At 42.7% G+C, this 26,770-nt stretch overlaps 1 protein-coding gene across 1 annotated transcript in view; it reads right to left on the reverse strand.

Annotated features, from left to right (window-relative positions):
• The window catches only part of ENPP6 (ectonucleotide pyrophosphatase/phosphodiesterase 6), a 110,471-nt gene that overhangs the window by 20,197 nt on the left and 63,504 nt on the right, over positions 1 to 26,770 (reverse strand). Inside the window, exons 3-6 of the mRNA XM_008710495.2 lie at positions 13,463 to 13,574; positions 4,628 to 4,769; positions 3,718 to 3,897; positions 805 to 942 (exon numbers count right to left, since the gene is read on the reverse strand). Coding sequence (XP_008708717.1) covers positions 805 to 942; positions 3,718 to 3,897; positions 4,628 to 4,769; positions 13,463 to 13,574 — 572 coding nt within the window. The remainder of the gene's footprint in view (positions 1 to 804; positions 943 to 3,717; positions 3,898 to 4,627; positions 4,770 to 13,462; positions 13,575 to 26,770) is intronic.

Raw genomic sequence — 26,770 nt, forward strand, 5'->3', positions numbered from 1 at the left:
CTGATCACCACCTGCCCTCTCTCTGGCAGATAAATGCTAGTCCTAGGCCTTTGACTTCATGGGCGTCGACCAATGACCCCCATGTGCCAACACCTGTCATTCTCTTTCACCCTGCAGGCTGGTCTGTTTGCAAGACATCTGTGAACTCACGTCTATGATAAGCCACGGCCTCTCTGCAAACGGATTCTAGATAGGCCTTGACCGCGGTTCCCCTGAAGGCCGGGGCCCTCCCACACTGGCCCGAGGTCAGGAGTTGATCCCGGAGCCTCGAGAGCTTGCTGTCAAAGCAGGCAGGCAGGAGCTGCTGACGTCATTCCTGTCCAAGGCAGTGAGGGTTTGGACCCCAGATGCAAGATATTCCCCTCTGTAAAATCAAGCTGGCTAACTGGGGAAGCTGGGTCTCTGGAGCTGTGTTTGCCAAACACTTCTCTTAAAGGTGAAAGCAAAGCTGAGCCTCGCCTTGACTTTCTCTGCCCTGCAGCGATCGATCACTTTGGCTCAAGTAATTGTTGCACTTTAAACTGAATAGGTTACATCGTAAGCCTGGGTAATTGAGTTAAGGGCAGTTTGTTAAAATATAGCGAGTCTGGAGCCACGAAGTCTAAACTGTGACTGTGGGTCCACATCAACGGTTTGTGTCTGCAAAGCCACCTAAGCCTTTTGTGTCTCTAAAGGTGGAAGTCATGCCGCGAAGGACATTTAAGTGAAAACAAAATCTTTTGAGGGCAAAAGCCAAGTAATTATTTATCTTTGGGTGTTTGACAGAGTTTGTATAATGAACACATGTCATAATTTTACAATTACCTCAGTTATGAACCATCCTTCATCAGCCACTAAGGTCAGAGGAGAGACAAATTTCCCCTTCTTGTAGTAGAGCCTGCTTGGTATGGCTTCTTTCTCGTAGACTGTCATGTGTTCCACCGTCCTCAGCTTGTTATAGACCTGCAAAGATAACAAGAGGGACAAGTTTCGCATTCTCTTTCCTAACTGTATGTGCATATTTATTGCACCTGGAGGAGAGGGAGAACTTTACAGACCAAAGAAATTACCAAAACACCTGACAGGTCTGACTACAGAAGAATGAGAAACTTCTGGATGTCTCAGGAAACAAGGTGGCTTCCATCTCCTAAGGCTGAAGATCCACACACCCCACGACCTAACAAGTTGGCCCCCAGGGACCTAGCGAGAACCCTCACACTCGTGCACCAGGAGGCACACAGAGGGATAGATACTGCAGATTGGAACAGCCCAAATGCCCGGCACCTGCGGAAGGGAGAAATGACTTGTGTGGCTGGTGGTGGAGTCCTACACAGCAACGAAGAGCGGAGGCTCACCCTGCACAGAACGCCTGCAAGCGTCTCGGGGATCCCAGTTTGAGAAGACAAAGCAAGTTGCAGAAAAATACAGACCGGATTAGTATTATTACGATGTGATGTTTGAATAACTATAAAACTAAAGAACGCGTACGGCAAAACGATCAGGACAATTATGGAAATGACAACTGTATACTTTCTAATATTTTATAATAATGTGTCTACTCAGTAGTTAACAAACAAATTACAAAAGCTTATATAGGCCGAACATGCTACAGGAAAATTAAACGGCAAACGAGGCGCTGGTCTGCCTGATGCGAAACGCCACTACGATCAAAGAAAGGGCTTTGTTCTTTGAGCTGACCTAGAGCATGTCTTACCTACACCGGAGTCTTAAAAGTACTAGGAACTGTCTGCCGTTCACTCACCACTGATTGCATGACGAGGGCGTAAACTCTGCACGTTTCCGGTATTTGCCAGCAGCTTAAATATTGACGGCTGACATTAAAATCGACTGGCTGATGTTGACCTGTTGGCCCTCAGCCAAATCAGACCCATATTCCTGGGTAGAACTGAATATAAAATTGGGTTTTTCAACTCAGATCTGGAGAAAAATTAGCCTTGAGGCGTTTTAGTAGAGAGTTCCTGATGACCCCACGAGTTACAATTTCCTACTTGAGAAAATCCATAGTTCTTAAGGAAAGTAGGACGCATTTGCACAAAAATTTTGGATACGTGAAAAATCTGCTGACACATACCAGGTCTCCCAAACTGTTGTGTCCGTCACATGACAAACTGTCACCCAAACACAGCCCCCACTCTCGAATAATCCACCAACTGCTTCAGGCGGCTTACAACCGCCTGGCTTGCTCGTGGCGCTGGGAGCAGCCCTTACGAGCTGATGCTCGAGCATTCTGGAGGCAGCGTGTCTCCGCGTGCCAAGCTGGAGATGCAGATGACCCTCCTTGCCAAGGAAACAGAACTTCTTTGCAAGAAGCCATTTTCTGTGGGACCTGCCAATGTGTGGAGTACTCCTCCCGGCTTCATGCTGAGGGATTCCATGGGGCTGCCGTACAAATGGTCAGCGCCTCCACTCCCTGCCCATGGAACTTGAGAAAAAGGGGCAGCCACCTAGGAAATGGGACGAGGCTGGGGAGGAGGGGCATTGCTGGCAGCTGTGCTGCTCAACCCCCAAACAGACAGCTCTCAGACTTTTACATGGGAGTGGGCAGGAGGAGGCTGAAAGGACCAGCGGAGAGAGCCCGGCCTCCTGCACGCAGTGTCCATCCATACCAACGAGCGTCCGTTGTCAACCACATCCGGGCTGGGAGGGTAGGTGCAGACGTCAGGCATCCTAGGCCAATTCCGGGCACCTGTGGTTGGCACCTCCACAGGCAGCAGGCTGAGCCTTCCCCAAGGAAGGGACCCGTGTCCTGGCCCAGAGCACGAAGTTTTCTCTGGGAGTGGGCAGAAGCCCCAGAGCTTGCCCTGGGAGGTGACGAGGCAACTCGGGGCGAAGCAGGTGGACAAAGATGCTGCTTGCTCCTCATTTTCTCATCATGTACTGCAGGTAATTATGGCTGGAGAGAAGGGTAAGTAAAGTCTAGCCATCTCAGGGCGCTGAGTTCCTGGAGGGCAGTGACTATAGGGAGCACCCTCTTGGGCATACCCCCCTGCGACGGAGCTCATTGTGATAAGTGGCACATACGTCGTCCTTGAGGTGGGCCCAGCATGATTCTGGGGGCTTTCCAGCAGCCCAACAGGGCAGCTGTGATGCCATCGCCACCCACACGGACACAGAAGAAGCAGAGGGGCCGGGTCAGGGAGCTGCGGGTGTCCAGTCCGTGACTGGGCTGGGATTTGCAGCCAAGCAGCGTGCCCCCTTAGATAAGGCACTGACCCCTGGCACGCACGGCCTCAGCCTCTGTTCATTCATCACCTGCTTATCTCCACTGCCCTGATGAAAACAGATCAGATGGGCAGCTTTGTTCCAGAGAAAGAGCACTCCCTCTGTGCATCCGATGTCCCCCAGGTTTGCCTGAGATGTGCCGCATTTGGGCTAATAACAAAATAGCCCTACTAAAGGGCTCAGAGCTTCCCATGCTAAGCACCGCACGCCCTTTATCTCACCGAACTCCCACGCACACCTGTGCAGCAGATACCATCATGCCCACCGCAGAGAAGAGAAGACAGACGCAGGAGGATGGGCTACTTGGCAGAGGTCAGGCGAGCAGCGCATAGGTCACGTGCCTCTGGAGGCCCAGCTCCCAGCACAGCTCTCTACTTCAGCACTAAAGCCCCAGGGCAAAGATGAAGTGCACGGTGATGGGAAGGAGGGCGTGTTCAGCTCCCTTCCCCTCACCCGACCCACCCGTCCTTCTCCGCCCCTCATGGCGCTCCTTGCCTCAGAGTGCTTCCCAGGGGCCGGCCAGAGGCTCACGACGGGTCCTCGGTCCTTCACTTGCTGCAGGTCATTCAGGCTGATGTACTTATTCAGCTCGATCACCTTGTCCATCCAGAAAATGTCAGTCATTCCATGATCTGAGAAGATGATGACGTTGAGGTGGTCCTGCAGCTCCCGCTCCTGTGGGCGGACAAAGGCCATCAGGACAGCGCCCAGACAAAGACGCGCTCACTCTGGAAGGTCCTATAAACCAGTGTTTTAAACCGTAAGTTATAGGGAAAGGATACTTCCTCCGTCACCAACTGAATCGGCTACTGTCCTGCCCTGATGAGACCGGTGGGACATCAGCGCAGAAGCACTTCGGGGAGGGCAATGTGAAATCACGCTCCCTCTCCGGTAGTGCTGGAAATCATCCCTCCTGGCCTTGAGCTGCTCAAGCTACTTTCTCTGTTCTCATTTCCTTCGGCTCTTTCAGCAAACTTGTGTGGTAAGATGGGAGCTGTCACTCACCCATTTTACAGATGTGGAAAATAAAGCCCAGCAAAGTCTTCCCTTGAGAGTCATCCAGCAAGGGGGTGGCAGGGTCAGGGACAGAACCCAGGTCTGCTCTCCATGCCCGCCTGAACCTGGTTCACAGACTTACTAGGTGTGGTGAAGAACTGGGCCGTCCGGCCAGCTAAGCCAGGGAAGAATGCCAATCTGCTCATTCAGTCCTGCTGGACTAATCGTAAAACAAGGGATCGCCCGGTAGCTGACGAGGGGTTGTATGAAGAAAAGAGACCCATCCCAGCCTGGTGCTGGCCTCATCCACTAACAGCAGTAAGAAGAAGGTGTTGAGGGGCTATGACAGCCACGAAGGCAGAAAGTGACAAGAGGGAAGATCAGCCTCATGGTCCTTGTTTTCAGTTACCTGGATCCACTTGGTCATGTACACCAGGACGGTGTCCACGGCCTTCAGGGCGTCCTTCCGCTGAGGCGACGAGGGGCCGTAGTGGTGGCCTTCCACATCGATGCGCTCATGGTATATGGCTGCCAGGTCGGCCCGGCCACTCCTGGAGGAAGCAGAGTGAGAGAGATGCGGTTGAGGGAGGCCCTCACCAGCTTTCTCCCCCTTCACTCAGCAGTCCTTTCTGAAGGCACTGGCGCCCCCAGATCCCTGGCCTGTGGGCCAGGCAAAGCTGACACCTTAAAATGAACAGTGATCTCCAAGGGGGAAACATAACTACTGCATCAAGTCGTGCCAGTCCTGAGCACCTCAGGGCAACGGTCAGGGAGCATGTGTACGGGGCATCTCTCCTCCGGCCTCATGGGGCATCGCTCGGTATGCACCAAGAGCTGGAAGGGGTGGTAACAGGCAGGGGACAGTTCTCAGAGCTCTACTCTCCCACCCGCTGTTGTCGTAAGATCAGAACAACGAGAAGCAATCATTCAAATAACAACTTCGATTATTGCTGGACCTGAAGGAACTATCTAAATAAAACAGCAGACTGTGTGTTTAACCGACTGGGAAGATTAGGAAGAAGCTTTAGGAGGGCACCCTGGGGGAGGCCAACAGGTTAGTGTTCAGGGCCTGCTGTCAGCGGACACTTCTATGGGGACATTTATTCTATGAAGGGTCATCTCCAGTGTGGACATAGGTTGAATTCTAACAGTGACCATACTTCGGGGGGTCCCAGGAAGACCCTGGTTCTGGAAAAACTCTCCCTCTCGGCCAGAGTGCTGATGACACTGATAATGGCAGAGCACTGATAACCCAAGCCCTGGATGCTGGCCTGAGAATGACCAGGAACTAGTGATTGCAACTGATGTAGGAGGCCTGCGGAGGCAGGGAGGGAGGGGAGAAAAAGGCCGTGGAATACACCCCCCTTCACACAGTGCTTTCCCCCATCCCTCCCTCCCCAGCTCGAGCTTGCCCCACGACTCCCCCTAGAGCCCCCGAACAGAACAATGGTCAAGATGCCGACCATGCTGACGATGGGAGCAGTAACAGTAACTGACAAGAGCTGACGCCGTGCAAGAGAACTTACAGCTGATTCCTTTGCTTGGACTTTACAGGAGCTAATAATCAATACTCTCGGTGGATTGCCTGATTTCTCTTGAAAAACTGTATTTTAAAGGCACACACACAAACGAGATGGCGTGGTGTCTCCCGATGTGGCTGCCCCAGCACCGGGAACAGGAGCAGTGAAAGAATGTGTGTCCTCAGAGCCTGCTGTGCCTCGGGTCTTGCAATCGCAGAGGAGGGAGAAGCGCCTCTCAGGAGGTCAGAGAGTGTGGTTCGCACGGGCAGAGTTAAACACAGCTCCACTCATCCTCCAGGTCTCAGAGCAGATGGTGCCCCTTCCAGAAGTCGGCTCTGATGCCGCAGGCTCAGCTGGGAGGCCCTCCGGAGCCCCTGGGCCACTCCAGACTCATCTCCTGGTCACGCTCTTCCACGCCGGCCTGTAGCGGCCTGCTGATGTTCCTTCCCCCCTCTAAGCTGTGATGTTCTTTAGGGGGACGGCCATTCGTCCTCCACTGTCTCTCAGCTGTAGCCTGCTGTATTCGGCATACAGTAGGAGCTCTATAATGATCAGATGAAAGTGTACTAATAGTAAGTGCTCCATAAATGACAGTTGCTCTGGGTCAGGCACTATTTTGAAGGCTTTTCATTCATCATTTAATCCTCACAGCAACCCTTTCAGATAGGAAGGCACTGAACAGAGAGCTCGATACAGTTGCCTGCATCACACAGCCAGTGAGGGATGGAGCCAGGACTCCAACCCACATTGGGCTGACTCCAAAACCCTGACCACAGCCACCAGGAACTCAATGGCCCACACCAATGGGGCAGCATTCTGCTTGAACTTCTTGTGGAAATGGTCCTTATTCTCTTGTAAGAATCTCACCCTTCTCGACGGATAGCGCTCCACGTCTGTGGGCTGGATGTGTCTCAGATTTCTGGAACTCCCGTGTGAAGCCTCCATATAGAAAAGCATCTGTACATTTTGTAGGTGGGGAAACAGGCCAGAAAGGATTCTAGGACTTGCTCGAGGTCTCACAGACATAGCTACAAGTGGAAACGTGAATCTCCCAGATCAGAACATTCTACCAGCCTGGGCTTTTGAAAGTCCACATCTACTCCATTCACGGCCCTGGGGATGGTTTCCAGAGGACAGTCTGCCTAGCGTCTCCCTTCCTTACGGTCATACTTGCCAAGGGCACTCCCTTTAATGACCCTGTGGTGGTCGACTGTGTACCCTGAGGGCACTTCATTTACAGTTTTGGGAGCACATTGGTTTCAAGTTACTGAAATTGCTAGTCACGTGTTTTCTCTTTTTAGAACAAAACAAACTGGCCTTTCTTGAATAAATACCATTACCACCCTCCTCCACAAAGGGGATTGGGTCAGGTGTTTCTCAAAAGTGATATTATCATTATTCACACTCGCTAATCTGTGAATGACTCATCCATCTATAGACAGCAGAGAACAAAAAGTCACTGCAGGGTCCCGCAAGTGTGTGGGCGGTGGGTACATTTCTCGCTAGGTAATGGCATTTTCATACACATCCTTAAACTTCTGTGAGGCCCGTGTTCGCTGCACGGATAAACTAATGAACATAATGGAAACTTTCATCACATCTTTCCCTCCGATGGGCCTCAGCCTTTAGCTGCTTTATGCACTTGCCTCTGTAGCTGCCCAGATGTGCACACTCACGCAGCGTGCCCCGTGTTCAAGTGTGCACACTTCCAGCGTGGGGCTTGCATGGGGGAAAACTGCACAAACAGGCTGACCATTGCATTCAAGTTCAATGACATGCTTTTAGGTCACTGCGTTGTAGACACTTCCCTTAACGCAGCAGCCACCATATCTACAAATCTCTGTGTGATCGGGGAGCCAGTGTCACAGATTTACCTGATGGCTTTCTTTGAAGAAGCTGTCAATCCCAGGTGCCAGGAACACTGGATTTGAGATGCTGGCAACTCAGGGATTTATGCACATGCCTTTGGAAAAGACTTCTAGGTTGGAGTTTCGTCGATTCATTAGAGACCCGAGTCTTCAAGGGCAGAGCGCTCTTGCCTGTTTGGAGTTTAGAGGACGGATTCTTGGTCGCCAGCTGTTTCCCACATGGATCTGGTCTCCATCACAGGTCAGCTCATTTGTAATGGAGCAGCTGGGTGAGGAGCGATGGGTGGAAATGCCTGCAGACTTGTTGTTGGCCATTTATAATTTATAGCTTTAGGGGTCCAGGAACTGAGCCAAAAGGACATGTGGCTGTTGGCCCAGTACTTGAGAGCTGCGAGGAGCCCCCAGCCCTAGGGTTTCAGGGACACCCAGGTCCCCCATCATCTTAGGATGCTGTCCAGATCTCTTTTCAGTGTAAAAGTTCATGACCTCACATTCATTTTCTTTACTGATGTGAGTTGGAAAGAGAAGATTTAGGGAGAGAGAAATGGGGGACAATTCAAAGGGATGGTTGAAGATATCAACTGTTAAGAAGAATGATCCAAAACTTAGAAATTAGGCCCCCAAAACAGCTGCCTGTTGTTCCTGTGTGCTACAAGAGTGGTGTCTAAGAAACCAGACTCTATGACCAACTCGAGCCCGGACTGTGTAAACTTAGTTGTTAACCTGTCAGAAATCAGTAAGATGAAGGTTATTTTTGCCTGATGGAGAAGGCAGTCCCAAAGATCATGGTCTGATTGTCCTCTAAGTCACGAAGCATTTCTGCATCTCACGATAATCGTATGCCGTCATCCTCCATCATTCTTTTCCTTCGTGTGTGTGTTTCTCATATTCTCCATTTAACCAGCCTGGTCATTCCTGGATTCCCTCAGCAATAAAGTAATTTGAACTTCGGCATAATTCTCATATATGTATATATTGAGCACATGACACAGGCTTAATTTTGAAAATTATACTTTGATGAGGCATTGGAATTAGACAAATCTGGGTTCAAAGATGTGACCCTCGGGGCACCTGGCTGGCTCAGTTAAGCATCTGCCTTCGGCTCAGGACATGATCCCAGGGTCCTGCGATCGAGCCCCGTGTCGGCCTCCATCCTCGGCAGGAAGCCTGCTTCTCCCTCTCTCTCTGCTGCTCCCCCTGCTTGTGCTTTTTCACTCTGTCAAATAAATAAAATCTTTTTTTTTAAAGATTTTATTTATTCATTTGACAGAGAGGGAAACAGCCAGCGAGAGAGGGAACACAAGCAGGGGGAGTGGGAGAGGAAGAAGCAGGCTCCCAGCAGACGAGCCCGACGTGGGGCTCGATCCCAGAACTCCAGGATCACGCCCAGAGCCGAAGGCAGATGCTTAACGACTGAGCCACCCAGGCGCCCCACAAATAAATAAAATCCTAAAAAAAAAAAAAAGGTGTGAACCTTGCTATCCTAGAGGTCTCAGAAGAACAGCAGAAATATCTGGAAGCCTCGATGTGCCATGTGAAGAATCTCCACAGAGGGCTACACTGGGTATGAAATGAGCTAATGTTTGAAAAGTGCTTGACATATGGCCAAATGGAGGCAAAGGGAAGAAGATGCCTTCCATCTCTCTCTTCCTTCCAGATGCCCCTGGATGGTTTTTGCTTGTGCGCTGAGCCCCTTCCCTCAGAGTCCATGGGGAGGAGGGACAAAGGCCAGGACATTTGCAACCAGCTGACCCATGGTCTGTGGGAAGAACCATCTCGTCATCTGTCCCACTCCTTCATAGGCACCAGCCTCCACTGAGGTTCTGGGATCCTAAAGGAATTCCTTTGGAGCTGTTTTCCATAACCTGGAGCTTGACAATGGACAGTAGCTGTGTCCACTGCTCCCATGGCCCAGGTGTTACTTAATCAACCCTTTAGAGAGGCTGCATCAGGCAGTCCGCTGGGAGCAGCCTCCTGGTCCCTCCAGGCAGTCAGGGCTGCATGTGGCTGTCACCGCAGTCATGGCTGCTGCCGTGCACCCTGTCCCCCAGATGAACTACTCATGCCCCTTTTCCTGCCCACCGAAGCACTACAAACAGAACTTCCAGGAGGATGGATTAAGCGATGTGATCACAAAGTGCTTTCTGTTGTGGCTGTGTGGACAGGGATGTTGCCTCGCTGTCCCCGTGTGGTGGCATGGTACATAGCATGCCCGGGGCTGGGGCTGTGTGCTGCTGAACACGTCAAGCAGTGAGCAGCCCACAAAGGCTGCCAGTCCACCTCAGGCCCTCATGAGCCCCAGGCCCAGCACAGCCCCACAGGGGAGCCTTGCTAAGGAGCCATCCCCTACACCCTCTCCGTCTGATTCGGTTTCAGGGTGCCTTAGAGGTATGGGTGCAGACCAGGAGGAGAGCCGTGAAGTTGACTCTGAACTGTCCAGGCGATTCTCACTCAGAACTGGGCTCCGGCTCCACCACCCACTAGCTGTGTGCGGCCTGAGGCAACGTACTTAGTTTTGGGAGAATCAGCCGGCTCCGTGTAAGGGGGAGGACGACACCTGTGTGATACAGCAGACGGAACAGCAGAATGGGTCAACGGCAAGAGCGCCTTTGACCCAATGCTAGCAGATGGGTGCTGAAGACCCGAATTCTCCTCGCCTTCTCCTTTCGTCTACACTAGAGGCCGTGCAGGTGCGAGGCGGCATCTACCCTGGATATGGCCTGGGTCAGTAAAGCTTTAGGAGCACCGGATGGCAATGCCCAGGTCAAACATGGAAACTGGACTAGTCCTTCCTATTGACTGTGCGGCTTCTTGGCTGAGCTGGACTCTTTGCCGAAAGGCTGTCCCTAGGTCATTCTTAACTGCCTTCTGGAAAAGTGTATCTATCCTGCATCCCATTCTCTCTGCCTCTCAGACTAATAGCAGAGTGGACAAAGACACCCTATAAGCAGTACTGATCAGGAGAAATGTGTGTGTGTGCCCACACGCACGTGCATGCCTGTGTTTGCACACTTGTGTGAACTCTAAGCACTCTTCAAATTATAGCTAGGAATTTGAGATACAGCCAAACAGAAGCCAAGAGATAAGCTATAGGGTCTAAAACTTGCTCCTTCTTTTGGGGCCATCTGATGGAAAGATAAATAATTAATACATCTTTGCCTAAACACACACACCAAGGGAATTCATAATTCCTTTGAGTCAGATTCTTACATGAATAAGCTGGTACATGTAAAGTGGTCTCCACCACGGTGTGCACGAGTGTCAGCTCTTTACTCTACGCGTAAGAAGGTAATGAGACATGTTCCAAAAATGCATAGGTCGGGGGTGCTTGGGTCGCTCAGTCGGCTAAGGGTCCGACTCTTGATTTCGGCTCAGGTCATGATCTCAGGGTCATGAGACTGAGCCTGGCGTTGGGCTGTGTCCTGGGTGTGGAATCTGCTTAAGATTCTCTCTCCCTCTCCCCATCCCTGCTAGAGAGAGAGAGAGAGAGAGAGAGAAAGAAAGAAAGAAAGAAAGGGAAGGAAGGGAGGGAGGGAGGGAGGGAGGGAGGAAGGTGCATAGATTGGGTAAAGAAGGTGCCTTCTTTTTCTTTGCAAGAGAGCCTAACTCATCTTACAATTTCCACAGGCAATAGGTATCATCTGGCCTAGGGTTTTTCTTCTCTTTCTTCTCTGTCTCATTTCAAGCCCTGACTAGTTTTAGAAATGATGGCTCTCCGTCTTTCCAACCAGTATTCACAGGGGCTGTTTCTGGTGGCCCTGTTAACTTTGACAGTATGAAGACCCCACCAGACAACTGTACCGGCCTGACTCCATCCTGCCTAGGCCTCCGCTGCCCGACTGCAGAAGCATCATTCACTGGTGGGTTACGTGAATGCCGTCCCCTGGAGCTCAAGGCCATTTACGCAGACTGCAACGTGAATGGTGCCAATTGAGCAATGTGGTAGCACCAGGTCACACCAGATAGAGGCCTAGCCCAGGGCCACTTTCCTGGGCCTCCAGTTCTTTGTAGCCTTTTCTGTCTAGGAGAGCCCAATGCCTTTGCTAAATACACACACACACACACACACACACACACACACACACAAAAGATACACACACGTACATATACATACTACCACCCCACTCCCGCCATGACCCTCCCCCTTTCTAAATGCTGTGCTCTGAGGTAAAGATGTTATTCCCCAGTGTTCCATAGCTTTGTCATGTTGCTTGAAAAGGGAAAAAGAAAAACTTCTCTAGAAACAGAGAAACAGAAACTTCTCTAGGAAATGGAGCCCAGCACTCCTTCCTCCAGCATGCTGCATGCCTCAGGACAAGGAGTTGTATACTGTGGGGGACCATTCAACTGTCAAGGCAAGAAGAATGTGAAAAAGATTACACTCCCAAATAGAGTGTTGGGTTATTTGGAGGTATTTGTATGACAACTATGTTCTCAATGTTCATCTTCAGCATGGCAAAAGGCTGAAGGGGTGGCCAGCGTTTTGGATGTGTTGGAAACAGCACTGTATAGACACAGAGCTATTCCAAAGTTCCAGCTCTGCTCTTCTGCTTTGCACAAACTAATTTGTAACACAATATTCCAGTTCACGATATTCGTGTGTGTGGTTTTCCAGCACTTGTGGGCAAGGAAAAGAAAGTAGAGTCGGTAGGAGGCAGGATCATATAACACACGTGATTTACAAGCCATATGTTAAGAATATTGATTCAATAGTTAATAATATTTATTTAAAGTTCATTCCAGACGCTGTCCCTTCCCTCTTCCCTCCAGAAAAAAATCTAAACTTTAAAATTTGTTACATCTCCATTTTTAAGTATTTCAAACCTATTTCCTCTCCAATCTGTCAGAGCTTGAACCTTCCTGTGCCTCAAAGGCCCATCTAGGTAGGTTTCATGGAAGTGGAATTATTCTAAGAAGCAATGAAGGGAGGGGTATTGTTTTTTCCTTGTATAGTTCTGTGGGCGTGACTGCTGCTCCCTGCAATGTTTGGGATGGCGATGACAAGAATGGGATTCATAATTGGTCAACTCTGTATCTGGGGCAATCTTAGCTAGAGGCCAATCCATGTGGTTACTGCTGGTGAGCTGTACACAGTGCCTAGGATATGGTGGCCCTCAGAGGCTGCCCAGCTCTTCCTCCTGGGAGGATAACGGTCCCTCCCTGGTCTCCAAACTGATTATTATGGGTCTTCTGCCTTGACCCCACCCAGGAGACCCACTCAGCAGCCAAGGTGACCTCAAATCCAGCCCTGGAAATATGAGAGCCCCCAGTGAGAGTCTCCCATCTTGACTTCCACATCTAGTGACTTCTGAGGCTGCCTTGAGGCTTTCTCCTGACCTTTCTTGTTGACCATTAATGATTTCTGCATTTTTAAAATTCTGTGTCATTGTTCCATGTGGGAGGAAAAAAAGGCTCTATGTTCTAAAATGCTAACGTGTTTTGTACAATGCCAAGAAGAGGGTAGAGTAGGCAATTTTTTCTATTTATTTCACCACAGATCCCCCCTTCTAGCCAAATAATAACATTTTCTGAAATACAAGCATTCACTAAATCTCAATTAGAGAGATGTTGACATTCATATTGCTACTCGATTGTCCATCAATATAAAGAAGAAAGTCCCAAACCCTTGTGGATTTTCTTGCTCTCGATTCAACATTCACGAAGAGTGCCCCTACCTGAAATGACTCACTCACAATTATTCTCTTGTAGTAGTTAACAGTCACCATGCAAGAGATTCACCACATCTCTGGGACATTATTCCACCTGTACCAAGCTTTCTTAATCCACTGTAGCACTCATTCTTGGTCCTGGAAACAATGAAGAACAATGGTATAGCTAAAACTTTGGGACACTTACTTGAGGGAGTCAAGAGCATCGCTGACTGCATTGGCAAAATTGATATCCGTTGGGACGTTTTTATATTCTAGGCAGTAGGTAGGTCTGACCCCAAGAATCTCAACCTCACAGCCTAAGAAGGAAAAAGATAGTAAATGGTTACTTTCTTTAATAATTAAGGTCGGTTTTTGAGCTTATTTCAGGAAGCAAACACCACTAGTCAACATATTTAACTGTAATTTTGTTTAACTGGAGCAGATGTTCTCTTCCTATGCGACACTGGCATCCCATGATGGGGACTAGCAAAATGGGTTAATGTTGTCTTTCCCAATTTGAAACAAAATTAATTCATACACAGAAAGGTCTCAATTAAAATTTTTTCCCATAGATTTTTCATAACTGCTAAGGCTTCTAGTGTGTCTTTATCTATTCTAAAATCAAGTATTAGGTAGTATCTGATTAGTCCTGGAATAATAAATATTTCAGTAGTCTAACTGGACTTAGAAATACCGCACTAAATTAGCAAACCTAAAAATCACTGAATTAAAGCAAGGATTCTGAGACGTGACTTTGCCTCTCCCAAAATGAAGTAAAAGGGTATTTTTAAAGATTTTATTTATTTATTTTAGACATAGAGAGCACGTGAGGGTGGAGGGAAGAGCAGAGGGAGAGGGACAAGCAGACTCCGTGCTGAGCTCAGAGCCCGACGTGGGGCTTGATCCCATGAGCCTGAGATCATGACCTGAGGCAAAATCAAGAGTCAAAGGCCCAACTGACTGAGCCACCCAGGCACCCCAAAATGAAATAAAGAGTTAAGGGCATTCAGATGTTAGGAGCTTCTATGGCCTCAGCTTCACTGCCCCAGATCCCTGGACAAGTAGAAGTAGTTGTTCTGAGGAAGAGACACCAACCTTATTATCAAAATATAGGGCAGGAGAAGGATGAGCAAGTCTCAGTTTAAGTTAGTTGAGTATCATTGGGCACCAGCTATGAACTAGTCACTGTGTTCAGACATAGTGGAAACAAAAACGTGTCAGTCAGGGTCTCTATCCTGGAGCATCCCAGAATCTAGTCTAGTGGGAGGAGACATTTAGGGGAAAAGTGTAATATGTGAAGTCTAAAATGAGATGCACACTTACTGGTGTGGGAACTCAGACAAGGGGCATTTCCTTGAGGGATTATTTCTTCCTGGAAGCCTTCCTTGGACCCCCAGGCTGGGCTCAGTCTTATAGACTGCATTTGGCCAATGTGTCAGGGGATGGAGGTGGAGAAGGAAGGGACGTCCCAAGCAAAGAGAGAAGCAGAAGCAAAAGTTCGGAGATGAGAAACAAGGTTAGTGTGGGGAACTACACACAAAATAAAGTTCTGGACAAGAGATGTCAGGAGACAAGATAGTGAGCATCCTTATAGCCCAGAGAAAATGATTTCTCAAGGTAGAGGTAAGTAAAGTGGGACAAGTTAGGAGTAGGGGGGAAAGGACTGTCTCTGTCAGGAAATGCATTAAACCCACTCCTGAGGATACCTGCTAGTCCGTTACAGCTCATTTATAAGAAGGTGGAGCAGCCTCCAAGAATTCCTTAGCAAATCCAGCACACCATAGCAAATATGAGTGCTCTGTGGGAGAACCCATCTCTCTCTGCCCGGTAGCTTGGGAGAACAACGGCTATTTAGGACAATTTAGATAGGCCTAGAAGGCAGGCAGCTCCCCTTCCAAAGGTTTTTTGTTGAGTAAGATGATTAGGCTAGATGACCCAAGAGTAAATCCTGCCAATGGGTTATTGAAAAAGATTCATTATGGTAAGAAATGCCAGTGGGGGGGGGGCACCTGGGTGGCGCGGTCATTAAGCGTCTGCCTTCAGCTCAGGGCGTGATCCCAGCATTCTGGGATCGAGTCCCACATCAGGCTCCTCCGCTGGGAGCCTGCTTCTTCCTCTCCCACTCTCCCTGCTTGTGTTCCCTCTCTCGCTGGTTGTCTCTGTCTCTGTCAAATAAATAAATAAATAAAATCTTTAAAAAAAAAAAAAGAAATGCCAGTGGGATCTTGACCAGTTATAGCACTTTAGACATGTGTTTCATTTGTTGAAGGTTATTTGTGAATGTTTTTTGTTCTTGCAAAGCTGTTTACTCAACTATGTATGAAGGCCATTCTTTGCATCTACTCTGTGCTCAGTATCAGTGTTCAGAAGCAAATAAAACACTGCCTATCTTTCAAAACTTTAATGGCCTTATATAGTATGGTCAGGTATCTGCTTCTGGCATACCTGGTACATGGGATATCGTGAGTTTGCAAGTAATGGAATTTTGAACATGGTTTTGGCAGCTAAAAGAAACACACCTTTTTATGTTTGCACAGTAATATCAAACAACAAGTATTTCTGTGTAATAAATAAGAATTATGTTGGTTAATATTATCAATCATATATTCTCTTAATCATTTTATTGGATTAAAGTGAATCTGGACTTAACACTGCCATAGCGATATAGTTCACCTAAGAAATTTACCCTTTCTTCAAGTTAAAGGAGGATAAAACAACTTTTTATTGATTAGTTACATGTAGAATTCTATAGTAAAGATAGAACATGTGGCAAAGTAGATCCATTTTTTTATTTTTATTTTTTATTCTTAAAAATTACAATGAACTTTAACTCATTCCAGAACCATAGTAGCATCTACTAAAGGCTAAGGGTAGGACAGGAGAACGGAGACAAATTTCCCTCAAGTACACAAACGCTCCACTGAGTGCAATGCAACAGCTCATCAACAGCTAGGGACAGAACATTAGAGGGACTTCCAAGCTGCAGAAAGTTGAGAACAATGCTAGAGAGAAAAAGAACTCAGTGATTCAAAAAGTAGGCAGCATAAACTTTCCATGTAAAGAACAGCGAGCTCTCCACTGGACAAATTCCAAAGCCTGATAAAGGGATAATCCTTATCTTCCCTCATGACATTTGAAACTGGTGGCAAAGTAAATCTAACTAAAGCTTCAGAAAACCCCAGACCCAGCTCAACTACAGATTAGACTGACTTAGCCTCCACCCTAAAGGCCTGGCATAGGAAGAGGCATGAATTTTTCTCAGGGAAAATATCATCTGCTACACAATCTACTGTTCTTTTTCATATAATGTTCAGCATATAATAAAAAATCATGAGATGTACTAAGAAGCAATAAAATATGCCTCATAATTAAGAGAAAAATACTCAACAGAACCAGATCCGCAGACGACACAAATATTGGCCAGAAAGGGTAACCATAAAAGAAATTTCTTTAAGAGATTATTGACTATTTAAAGCAAAATGAAAAACAATATATTACAATATATATATTAAGTAAAACAGATGACAATAAGAATATAAAAAACATATAAGTGGACAAATGGCATTATAAAATTTTAAAAACTCCAACTTCATTGTGAAATAATATAATATTAATTCAGGGTAGAGCATGAATAAGTTAAGGATGCATGTTGGTATGTCTAGAGTAACCATTAGGGAAAAAAAAACAATAAAATCTGAAATCAAGAGAGAAAATATAATAAAATTCTGAAAGTATTCAATTAATGGAAAAGAATACAAGAAATGAGCAACAGAGGAATAAAAACAGTTAAGACAAATTAAAAAATAATACAAAGATGTAGGCTTAAACCCAACCATATCAATAATTACATCAAATGTAAATGAACTAAATACTTTATTTAAAAGGTAAAGATAGTCAGACTAGATAAAAAATTAAGACCCAAATATATACTATAATATCTGTAAGAGAAAAAAATTTAAAATATAAATATACTGACAGGTTAAAAAGAAAGGGATGGGAAAAAGTTATACCATGTAACAATAAATATAAGCAGTTGATAGGGTTATAATTCAAAATAGATTTTTATAAAATATTAAATGATAGTGAAGATGAGCAACTAGAACGTTTATAATTTTCTGGTGGGAGAGTAAAATGATACGGCCGCTTTATAAAATTGTTCACCAGTTTCCTATAAAGTCAAATAGACATTACCCAATGAACCAGCAATTTCACCCCCCAGATACTTACACAAGAGGAATGAAAACATATGTCCACAAAAAGACTTGTACAAAACGTTCATGGTAGCCTTAGTTATAATAGCTCCAAACTGGAAATAACTATGCATAAATAGGAGAATGGAAAAACAATTTTTGATATATTTATGCTATGAAATACTACCCAACAGTGAAAAACAGTAAACTACTGATGCATGCCACACAGGGAATGTAACTCAAAAATCTTACAGTGAACTAAAGAAGGCAGATGCAGAAGAATATATAAGGTGTGACACCATTTATATAAAGCCTGAGAATAGACAAAATGAATCTATGACAATACAAATCAGAAAACATTTGCTCCTGGGGACAGGGAGTGGTTGAAAGGAAGAATGACTATGGAAAAATGTTTTATCTTGATTTGGGTGGTAGTTACAGAGATGCACGCAATTTTAAAAATGCACCAAACTATACTCATATGATCTATCTATTTTATTGTATGTAAATTATCTCAAATATTAAATAATAATACAATTTAATGGAGTACCTTTAATATGCATAACACTGTATTAAAATGTGGATAATGTTCAATAAAGATGGTATCGTACAAAGATTAATAATAATAATGACAATCTATTATTAACTTACTACTACGTACCAGTGTTAATACATTATACTTGGTATAAACTTTACTAATCCTGTAAGCTAATAGTCCCTCCATTGTACACACAAGGAACTGAGTCAGAAAAGTAAAGAGATTTCCCCATTCACAGGGCAAGCACAAGAAAAAGCTGACATTTGAATCTAGTTTTATCTGACTCCAAAACTTTTGGTATTATTTTAAAATGGTACCTGGCAATTTCAGACATACAAGGACAGAAATTATGTACCATAAAGATTTACTCAAGCTTACTGATTTTGACTCAAGTCAAAATAAAAGAATCCAAGAACGAAGATGGAGTTTTGAAATAAATAGCAGTAAACAATAACATGGCAAAACATAGTTAGATTAAGTAATAAATATTAATGTAGCTATGTGAAAATATTTTATTGAAAAATGAGGTGCATATTTAAAATCTTTTAATGTAATAGTCTGGATATAAAGTTCCAAATTATTTCAACAAAAACTGGGGGAGAGTGCCAGGGAAGGAAGGAAAAGCATTTTCATTGTTGCTGGAGGAAAGGAACGGTCAATATATAATGTTTCATTCTAGACACTGATTTAAAGATTGCAATATAGGGGTGCCTGGGTGGCTCAGCTGTGAAGCGTCTGCCTTCAGCTCAGGGCGTGATCCCAGGGTCCTGGGATAGAGCCCCACATCGGACTCCCTGCTCCACTGGGAGCCTGCTTCTTCCTCTCCCACTCCCCCTGCTTGTGTTCCCTCTCTCGCTGGCTGTCTCTCTGTCAAATAAATAAATAAAATCTTTAAAAAAAAGATATAGCTATATAAAGATATAGAGGATTTGAATTTTTTAATTCAAATTCAATTAATTAACATATAATGTATTATTAGTTTCAGAGGTAGAGGTCAGTGATTCATCAGTCTTATATAACACCCAGTGCTCATTACATCACATGCCCTCCTTAACGTCCATCACCCAGTGACCCCATCTCCCCACCCACCCCCCTTCCAACAACCCTGTTTGTTACCTATGATTGAGTCTCTTATGGTTTGTCTCCCTCTCTTATTTCATCTTGTTTTATTTAAAGATATAGAGGATTTGAATGTTAGTATCAATAAACTGGATTCAATAGATACTGAAAATTTTTAATCTTATTATTACAGAATATTCAATATTATCACACCTAACAGAAAACCTGATCAAATTCTGGTCCACAAAGAAAATCCCACCTCCAAAAAGCAGAAATTTTATAGGCCACCTTGCATATTATCTGACCACAAGTAATAAAATTAGGACTTAATCATAACAGTTAACTAAAAATAAATCCAGCTCCTTATTAATGAAAAAGAAAACCCTTAAGTAACTTGATGTAAAGAGGAAATGAAACTTTCCCTGACGTGCTAGATATTAACCACAGTGAAAATTCTACTTTTCAAAACATCATGGGATGCATTTTCATTTAGTTCAGAAGCAAATCCGGAATGTTGCCATCACTGCTGCAATTTATTACTGTTGTAAAACTTCTTATCAAGGCAGTTAACAAGAAAAGAAAATAAAGAAATGAGTGCTGGAAACCAGAAGGCATGACTGAAGAGCTCATTGACAGGAACATTTTAAAAACATTTTGTCCATAACTCGTGGCAAAATACTCATATTGCTTCGTGACACACACAGAAACACACACGGCAGACACAAAAGTTTCACCAGACTATGAACAAAGCAGGCTAACACTTTCTTGTTCTATTCTATTCTGGTTTTTTAAATACTGATTAGAAATCCATAAATTGGTTTCACTGTACTCTATGGATCAATATCTGTGTTTGGAAAACACTAATAAGAGCCATATACCGAGGTGTGAGTTCTTGAGTCCCTCTTGTCCCTTGAAAATAGCGTTGTTAGGCGATATTTACACAATTTTTATTCTGTGCATGCTTCCCCTAGGCAAATCACTTCTAGGAACATATTCTAAGAAAGCTGTATATATAAGCATCTTTATTATGCTGTTATTTATAATATAAAATCAAGAAACAATTTAAATGTTTGGTAGAGTGGTATGGTTAAATTATATGCAGGCATTAAAATCATTATGTCATTTGTGTTTATTGGCATATTTTAGGGGAGAGGCTAGTAAGTGGTGTGTAAAGGATAATATCATTTTTATAAATATTTATTTTTTTATTTTTTAGATTTTAATTTATTTATTTGACAGACAAAGAGAGAGTAGAAGCAGGTGGAGCAGCAGAGGGAGAGAGAGAAGCAGGCTCTTCACTGAACAGGAAGCCTGTTGCAGGGCTCAATCCTAGGATCCTGGGATCATGGCCTGAGCCAAAGGCAGACACTTAACCAACTGAGCCACCCAGGTGTCCCATCATTTTTATAAATATTTAAAGCATATTTGTGTCCAAAAAGAGTGGAAATGAATGTAACATGAATGTAGGAAATGAATATAAGAAAATACTTCTGTATGAAAGACAAAGTGCTTTGCTGGCACTGCCTCATTCCATCTTTTCCAGTTTGGAATGCACGTTGTGAGGATGTGATCCCCAGACCTACAGCAGTCATCTTGAAACCATGAGGTAACGTATGAAGATAACAAATAAATATGCTAAAATGTAGCCAAAGGGTATAACAAGCCTGGGTTTTTAAAATGAAGTTGTTAAGCAGATGAACCCCATAAAGTACTTCTTGTAACGTGATGCAATTTCCCACGTGTGTATCCTTTGTTCACTATTAGATAGATTTTCTAGTATTTGCCACAGACAATTCCTGACTGATTCAGAGGGATTATAGTTGACTTTTAATTCTTACCATTATTTATTGAATTGAACCAAGTTTACTAAAAATAAATGTTATTTTTGTAATAGGAAACCAAGAATGTACAAAAGTTCTATTGCATTACCATCCGGTTTTTAAAAATTATAAATAATGCTGACACAAACATTCTTGTGCATGTTCTTTGATGCACTCAGGCATGCATTTCTGTTGGAATATATGTATGAGTAGAATTGCTAGATTTGGGGTATGTATATGTTCAACTTAGTATATAATGCCAAAGAGTTTTTCCAAGCTGTTTTATTAGTTTGCCCCTACCAGCACTTTGTGAGACTTCCAGATACTCCATCCTTGCCATCACTTGGACTTGTCAGTTTTTTTAATGAATCACTTTTTTCCATTTTGGTGGGTATGCAGTTATCTCATTGCAGTTTTATTGTGCATTTTTCTAATAAACAATAATGTTTAGTATCTTTACCTAGGTTTATTGACCATTGGGACATCCAGTTATGTAAAGTGGCAGCTCAAATATTCTAGAGTTTTCTATTGAGTTAACTGTTTTTTGTAGGAGTCATTCATATATTCCAGATACAAACTTCTTTTTGTTATACCTCCATCCACTCTGTGGATTTCTTTTTGCTCTTAATGACGTCCTTTCAAGAAGTTGCCAATTTTCAAGAAGTTCCCAAGAAGGTCTATTTTCTTCATCATTTTTCTATATTGTTATGCTATTTTTTTCCTGTTTAAGAAATATTTTTCTTACCCAAGGTCACGAAGGTATTATAGTCACCTATGTTTTCTTCTAGAAGCTTTATGTTTTACATTTTACCTTTAGATCTATAGTCTACCTGGAATTACCTAGAATTTTTATGGATAGTGTTAGACAGGAGTCTGAATATATATATATATACACACACACACATACACACACACATACATTCAATAGACATTTTATAACTTTTTGAAAAGATCATCTTTCATTACTTGCTCTGAAGTATCTCCCTTGTCATAAATCAGGTATTGTGGGTCTGTTTCAAGAATATATAAAGTAGGGACGGGCCTATGTGGCACAGTCAGTTAAATGTCCAACTCTTAGTTTTGGCTCAGGTCCTCATCTCAGTTTCATGAGATGAAGCCCTGGGTAGGGCTCAGTGCTCAGCACGGAGTCTGCTTCAGATTCTCTCTCCCTCTCTCTCTGCCCCCCTTCTCATGCTCTCTCTCTCAAATAAATACATCTTTAAAAAAAAAAAGAATACCTAAACTTTACTCTTAGTCTATTTGTCTACTCTTGTATAAATACCATTTTGTGTTCATTTTTGTAGTTTTAAAATGTCCATATTTAATGGGGTAAATCTTCCAGTTTTATTCGTTTGACTCAAGATTGTTTTTGCTATTCTTGATTCTGCATTTCCATATAAATTTACGAGTTGACCTGTCAATTCACACACAAAATTTACACACACACACACACACACACAAGCTGCTGGAATTTTGATTGGGATTACACTGAATCTATAGATGAGCTTTGGGAAAGTTTATATAATATTAAGATTTCCAATTCATTAACATAATACATTCCTCCACTTTTTAAGGTCTTTTTACATTTCTCTAAATTTTCTAAGTTCTCAAGCCATTTTTGTTAGATTTATTCCTTTATTTTTTGTGTTTTGATTCTATTGTAAATGATATATTTTTTTAAGATTTTATTTATTTGACAGAGACAGAGAGAGAGAGCGTGCACAAGCAGGGGGAGCAGCAGGCAGAGGGAAAAGCAGGTTCCCCACTGAGCAGAGAGCCCGATGCGGGACTCGATCCCAGGACCCTGGGATCATGATCTGAGCTGAAGGCAGACGCTCAATCAACTGAGTCACCCAGGCGCCCCAATGATATTGGTTTTTAAATTTCATTTTCTAATTTTTTGTTCCTAGTATAGATAAATACAATAGTTTTAAAATATTGACCTTATAGCAAAAGACTTACCTCAGTAACTCTAAACGTGAATTCTTTTGGATTTTTGCAGAATCATACAGAATAATGACAATCCTTTTTCTTCTTTTTGTTTTATTTTTATCCTTGCCCTCCCCATCACATCCCCCAACTGGATAGGACCTCTAAATATAATTTTGAATAGAATTTATGGTAGGCAGCACCCTTATCTCATTCCTGAACACATTTTCTATCAACTATTATGTTTGCTATAGGGTTTTTGGTAGATATTCTTTTTCAGATTAAGGAGGTATTTTACTAGTTACCCAAGTTCATTCTAATAAATTCCAGTTTCATTTACTAAGGGTTTTTTTTTTAATGAATGATTGTTGATATTTATCAAATAGTTTTTATGTATCTACTAAGATGATCAAAATTTTTTTAACTTTTATTCTGTTGCTGTTGAGAATTACATTGATAGATTTTAAAATACGAAACCTATCTTTAATTTCTGTAATAAACCCAATTTGGTTGGCATATATTATTCTATTTGTGTATTGCTTGATTCAGTTTACAAATATTTTGTTTAGAATTTTTATATCTATGTTCATGAAAAAGGCTGTCCTATAATTTAACTTTCTTTTAATAGTCTTGCCACATTTTAGTATCAAGCTTATACTGACTTCATTATGGATGTGATTTAGCATTATACATTCTCTGAAAGAGTTTGTGTAAGATTGGTGTTACTTTTCTCTTACATGTTTGAAAACTTCACTAGTGGAGGCATCTAATACTGGGGCATTCTGCTTTTATTTATTTTTTATTATTTTTGAAGATTTTATGTATTTACTTGAGGGGGGCAGGGAGAGAAAGCAAGGGGAAGAGCAGAGGGAGAGGGAGAAGCAGACTCCCCATTGAGCAGGGAGCCTGCTGTGGGACTTGATCCCAGAACCCTGGGATCATGACCTGAGCCAAAGGCAGACACTTAACTGACTGAGCCACCCAGGCACCCCTAGGTAAGGCTTTTAAAGATTTAATTTAAAAATAGCTATAGAAGTATTCCAATTTTCTTTTCTTTCTTTTTTTTTTTTTTAAAGATTTTATTTATTTGACAGAGATAGAGACAGCCAGCGAGAGAGGGAACACAAGCAGGGGGAGTGGGAGAGGAAGAAGCAGGCCCATAGCAGAAGAGCCTGATGTGGGGCTCGATCCCAGATCGCTGGGATCACGCCCTGAGCCGAAGGCAGACGCTTAACCGCTGTGCCACCCAGGCGCCCCACCAATTTTCTTTTTTTTTTGGTCCATTTAGTAATTTTTCTCCAGAAATCTATTTCATTTACATTTTCAAATACATTGGCATAACATTTTTTCATAATATTATTTTACTAGCTTTTTAATGTCCATAGGTTCCACGTTGATGCTCCCTTTCCATTTTATTATTGGTTATTTGTGTCTTCTCTTTTTATTCCTTGATAAGCCTTGTCAAGGTTTCACCCATTTTATTAGTTTTTTTCTTTTTTTAAAAAGATTTTATTTACTTATTTATTTATTTTAAGAGCTAAAGAGAGTGCAAGCTGGGGGAAGGAGCAGAGGGAGAGCGACAAGCAGACTCTGCACTGACCATTGAGCCCAACATGGGGCTTGATCCCATGACCCTGAGATCGTGACTTGAGCCAAAATCAAGAGTTAGACACTTAACCTACTGAGCCATCCAGGTGCCCCTCATTTCTTTTTAATAACAAATGTGGCTTTGTCAATCCCCTCTCTCATATGTTTGCTTTCTACTTCATTTCTGCTCTATTGTTATTATTGCCTTTTCTTCCATTTGGTGGAATTTAATTTGCTTTGAGATGGAGACTTAGCTTATTGATTTTCAACCATTATTTTTATCTAATATATGCAAGTATGAGTATTGATTTCCTTTCAGGCATGAGTTTAGTTGCATCCCATTTATCCTGCTACATTATATGTAATATTTTCACTAGCCTTCCATTCAAGATATTTTCTAAATTTCCACAGTACCTTCTTCTCTGAACCATGAATTATTTAGAAGTCTCTGGTTATTTTCCAAATATATGAGGATTTAAAGTTTTCTTTCTATTACTGACTGTACTTTAATTACACTGTGGTTAGAGAACACATTCTGTATGATTTCACACTTTTCTAATTTGTTGAGAAATGCTTTATGACTAACATATGGTCATTTTTTACAAATGTTCTGTGTGCACTTGAGAATAATGTGTATTCATCAGTTGTTGGGTGCAGTGTTCTAGTAATGTCAATTAGGTAAATATGTTAATTATATTGTAAAAATTTTCTGTACCCTTCTAATTTTTTTGTTCTCTTATTTTTTGTTCTCTTATTTCAGTTACTGAAAAGAGGTCTTAAAATCTTCTAATATCATCGTGAATTTACCTATCACTCCTTTAGTTCTGTCAATTTTTGCTTTATTTATTTTGCGATTGTTCAATCAAGAGCATTGCAATTTAGAATTGTTACATTTTCTTGGTGGATTCAACCTTATATCAACATAAAGTATCCTTCTTTATTTTAAAAATATACGCGAGTAATGAATCATGGAGCTTTACATCAAAAACTTGGGATGTACTGTATGGTGACTAACACAACATAATAAAAATTATTATAAAAAATAGTCTAGATTTTTAGTATACATTGATATTCGTATAGCTGCACCAGCTCTCCCTTGGTTAGTTTTTCTGTGTCACATCTCTTTTCAAAATGCTATTACTTTAAAATTTTCCACATACTTAATGTATGCCGTTTACAAGCAGCATATATTAGGATTTGTTTTTGTCCAGTCTGATGATAGTTGTTTTTAATGTAGATGTTTATTGAAGTTTAACATAGACAAAAAATGAATAAATCATAATTGTACAGGTCAGTGAATTTCTATAAAGTGAATGCAGCTGTGTAACTAGCACACAGATCAGGAGACAGAACATTACTATCAAACACGGGCACCGTCTAGTCCTATTCTCCCAAATGTAAATACTATTCTAATAATATGGATTAGCTTCATCTGCTTTTGGACTTTAAACAAATAGAATAACTCAGATTATTGAAATAATAAAATATTAGTAAAAAAGTAAACTTTTACATGTAATGTATTTACTGATATCTCTGTGTTTCAATCAGCCATCTAACTAAATGTCATGTATTCATCACATATCTGATGGTTTTTCTCTCTTTTCTTGATTTCTTTTGGACTAAGTATGTATTATTAGTGTTGTTCCATTTTCAGCCTTTATTAGCTTGTTATTTATATATTTTAATTAATATCTTCTTGGCATAAGGCCCTGGATATGACAAAAAATTGAAATATTGATCTACTGAAGTCTAATATAAATTTGCACTTCTGTAACTTCCTAGAAAGTACAAAGATGTTGGAATACTTTAAATTTTACATTCTCCCACCTTCTGTGCTTCTGTTGTCATGTATTTTAATTCTCTATGGCTTTTTAATACAAATATTATTATTATTACTATTATTCATTTACTTTTACCTACATATTTACTCCTTCTGTTGTTCCTCATTCTTTCCTCCTTCTCTGTGCTTCCATCTGTGACCATTTTCTTTCTGCCTAAAGAATTTAGTATGTCCTTTACTCTAAACCTGCTGGCAATAAATTTCCTGTTTCTGTCTCTAGAAAAAGTCATTTTTTTTTGTCTTCATTTCTGAAGGTTATTTTCAATGGATATAGAATTTGGGGTTGATAATTTTTTTTTAACACTTTGAGGATACCATTCCATTGCCTTTCTGTATCCCAATATTTCTGCTGGGAAGTCAGCTGTCAGTCTTAATATAGCCCCTTTGAAAAGTTCCCTCTGGTAATTTTTTTTTTTTAAGATTTTATTTATTTATTTGGCAGAGAGAGACAGCCAGTGAGAGAGGGAACACAAGCAGAGGGAGTGGGAGAGGAAGAAGCAGGCTCCTAGTGAAGCCTGATGTGGGGCTCGATCCCAGAACGCTGGGATCA

Source organism: Ursus maritimus, unplaced genomic scaffold (assembly GCF_017311325.1).
Source record: "Ursus maritimus isolate PB19 unplaced genomic scaffold, ASM1731132v1 scaffold_28, whole genome shotgun sequence".
Classification (NCBI taxonomy): domain Eukaryota; kingdom Metazoa; phylum Chordata; class Mammalia; order Carnivora; family Ursidae; genus Ursus; species Ursus maritimus.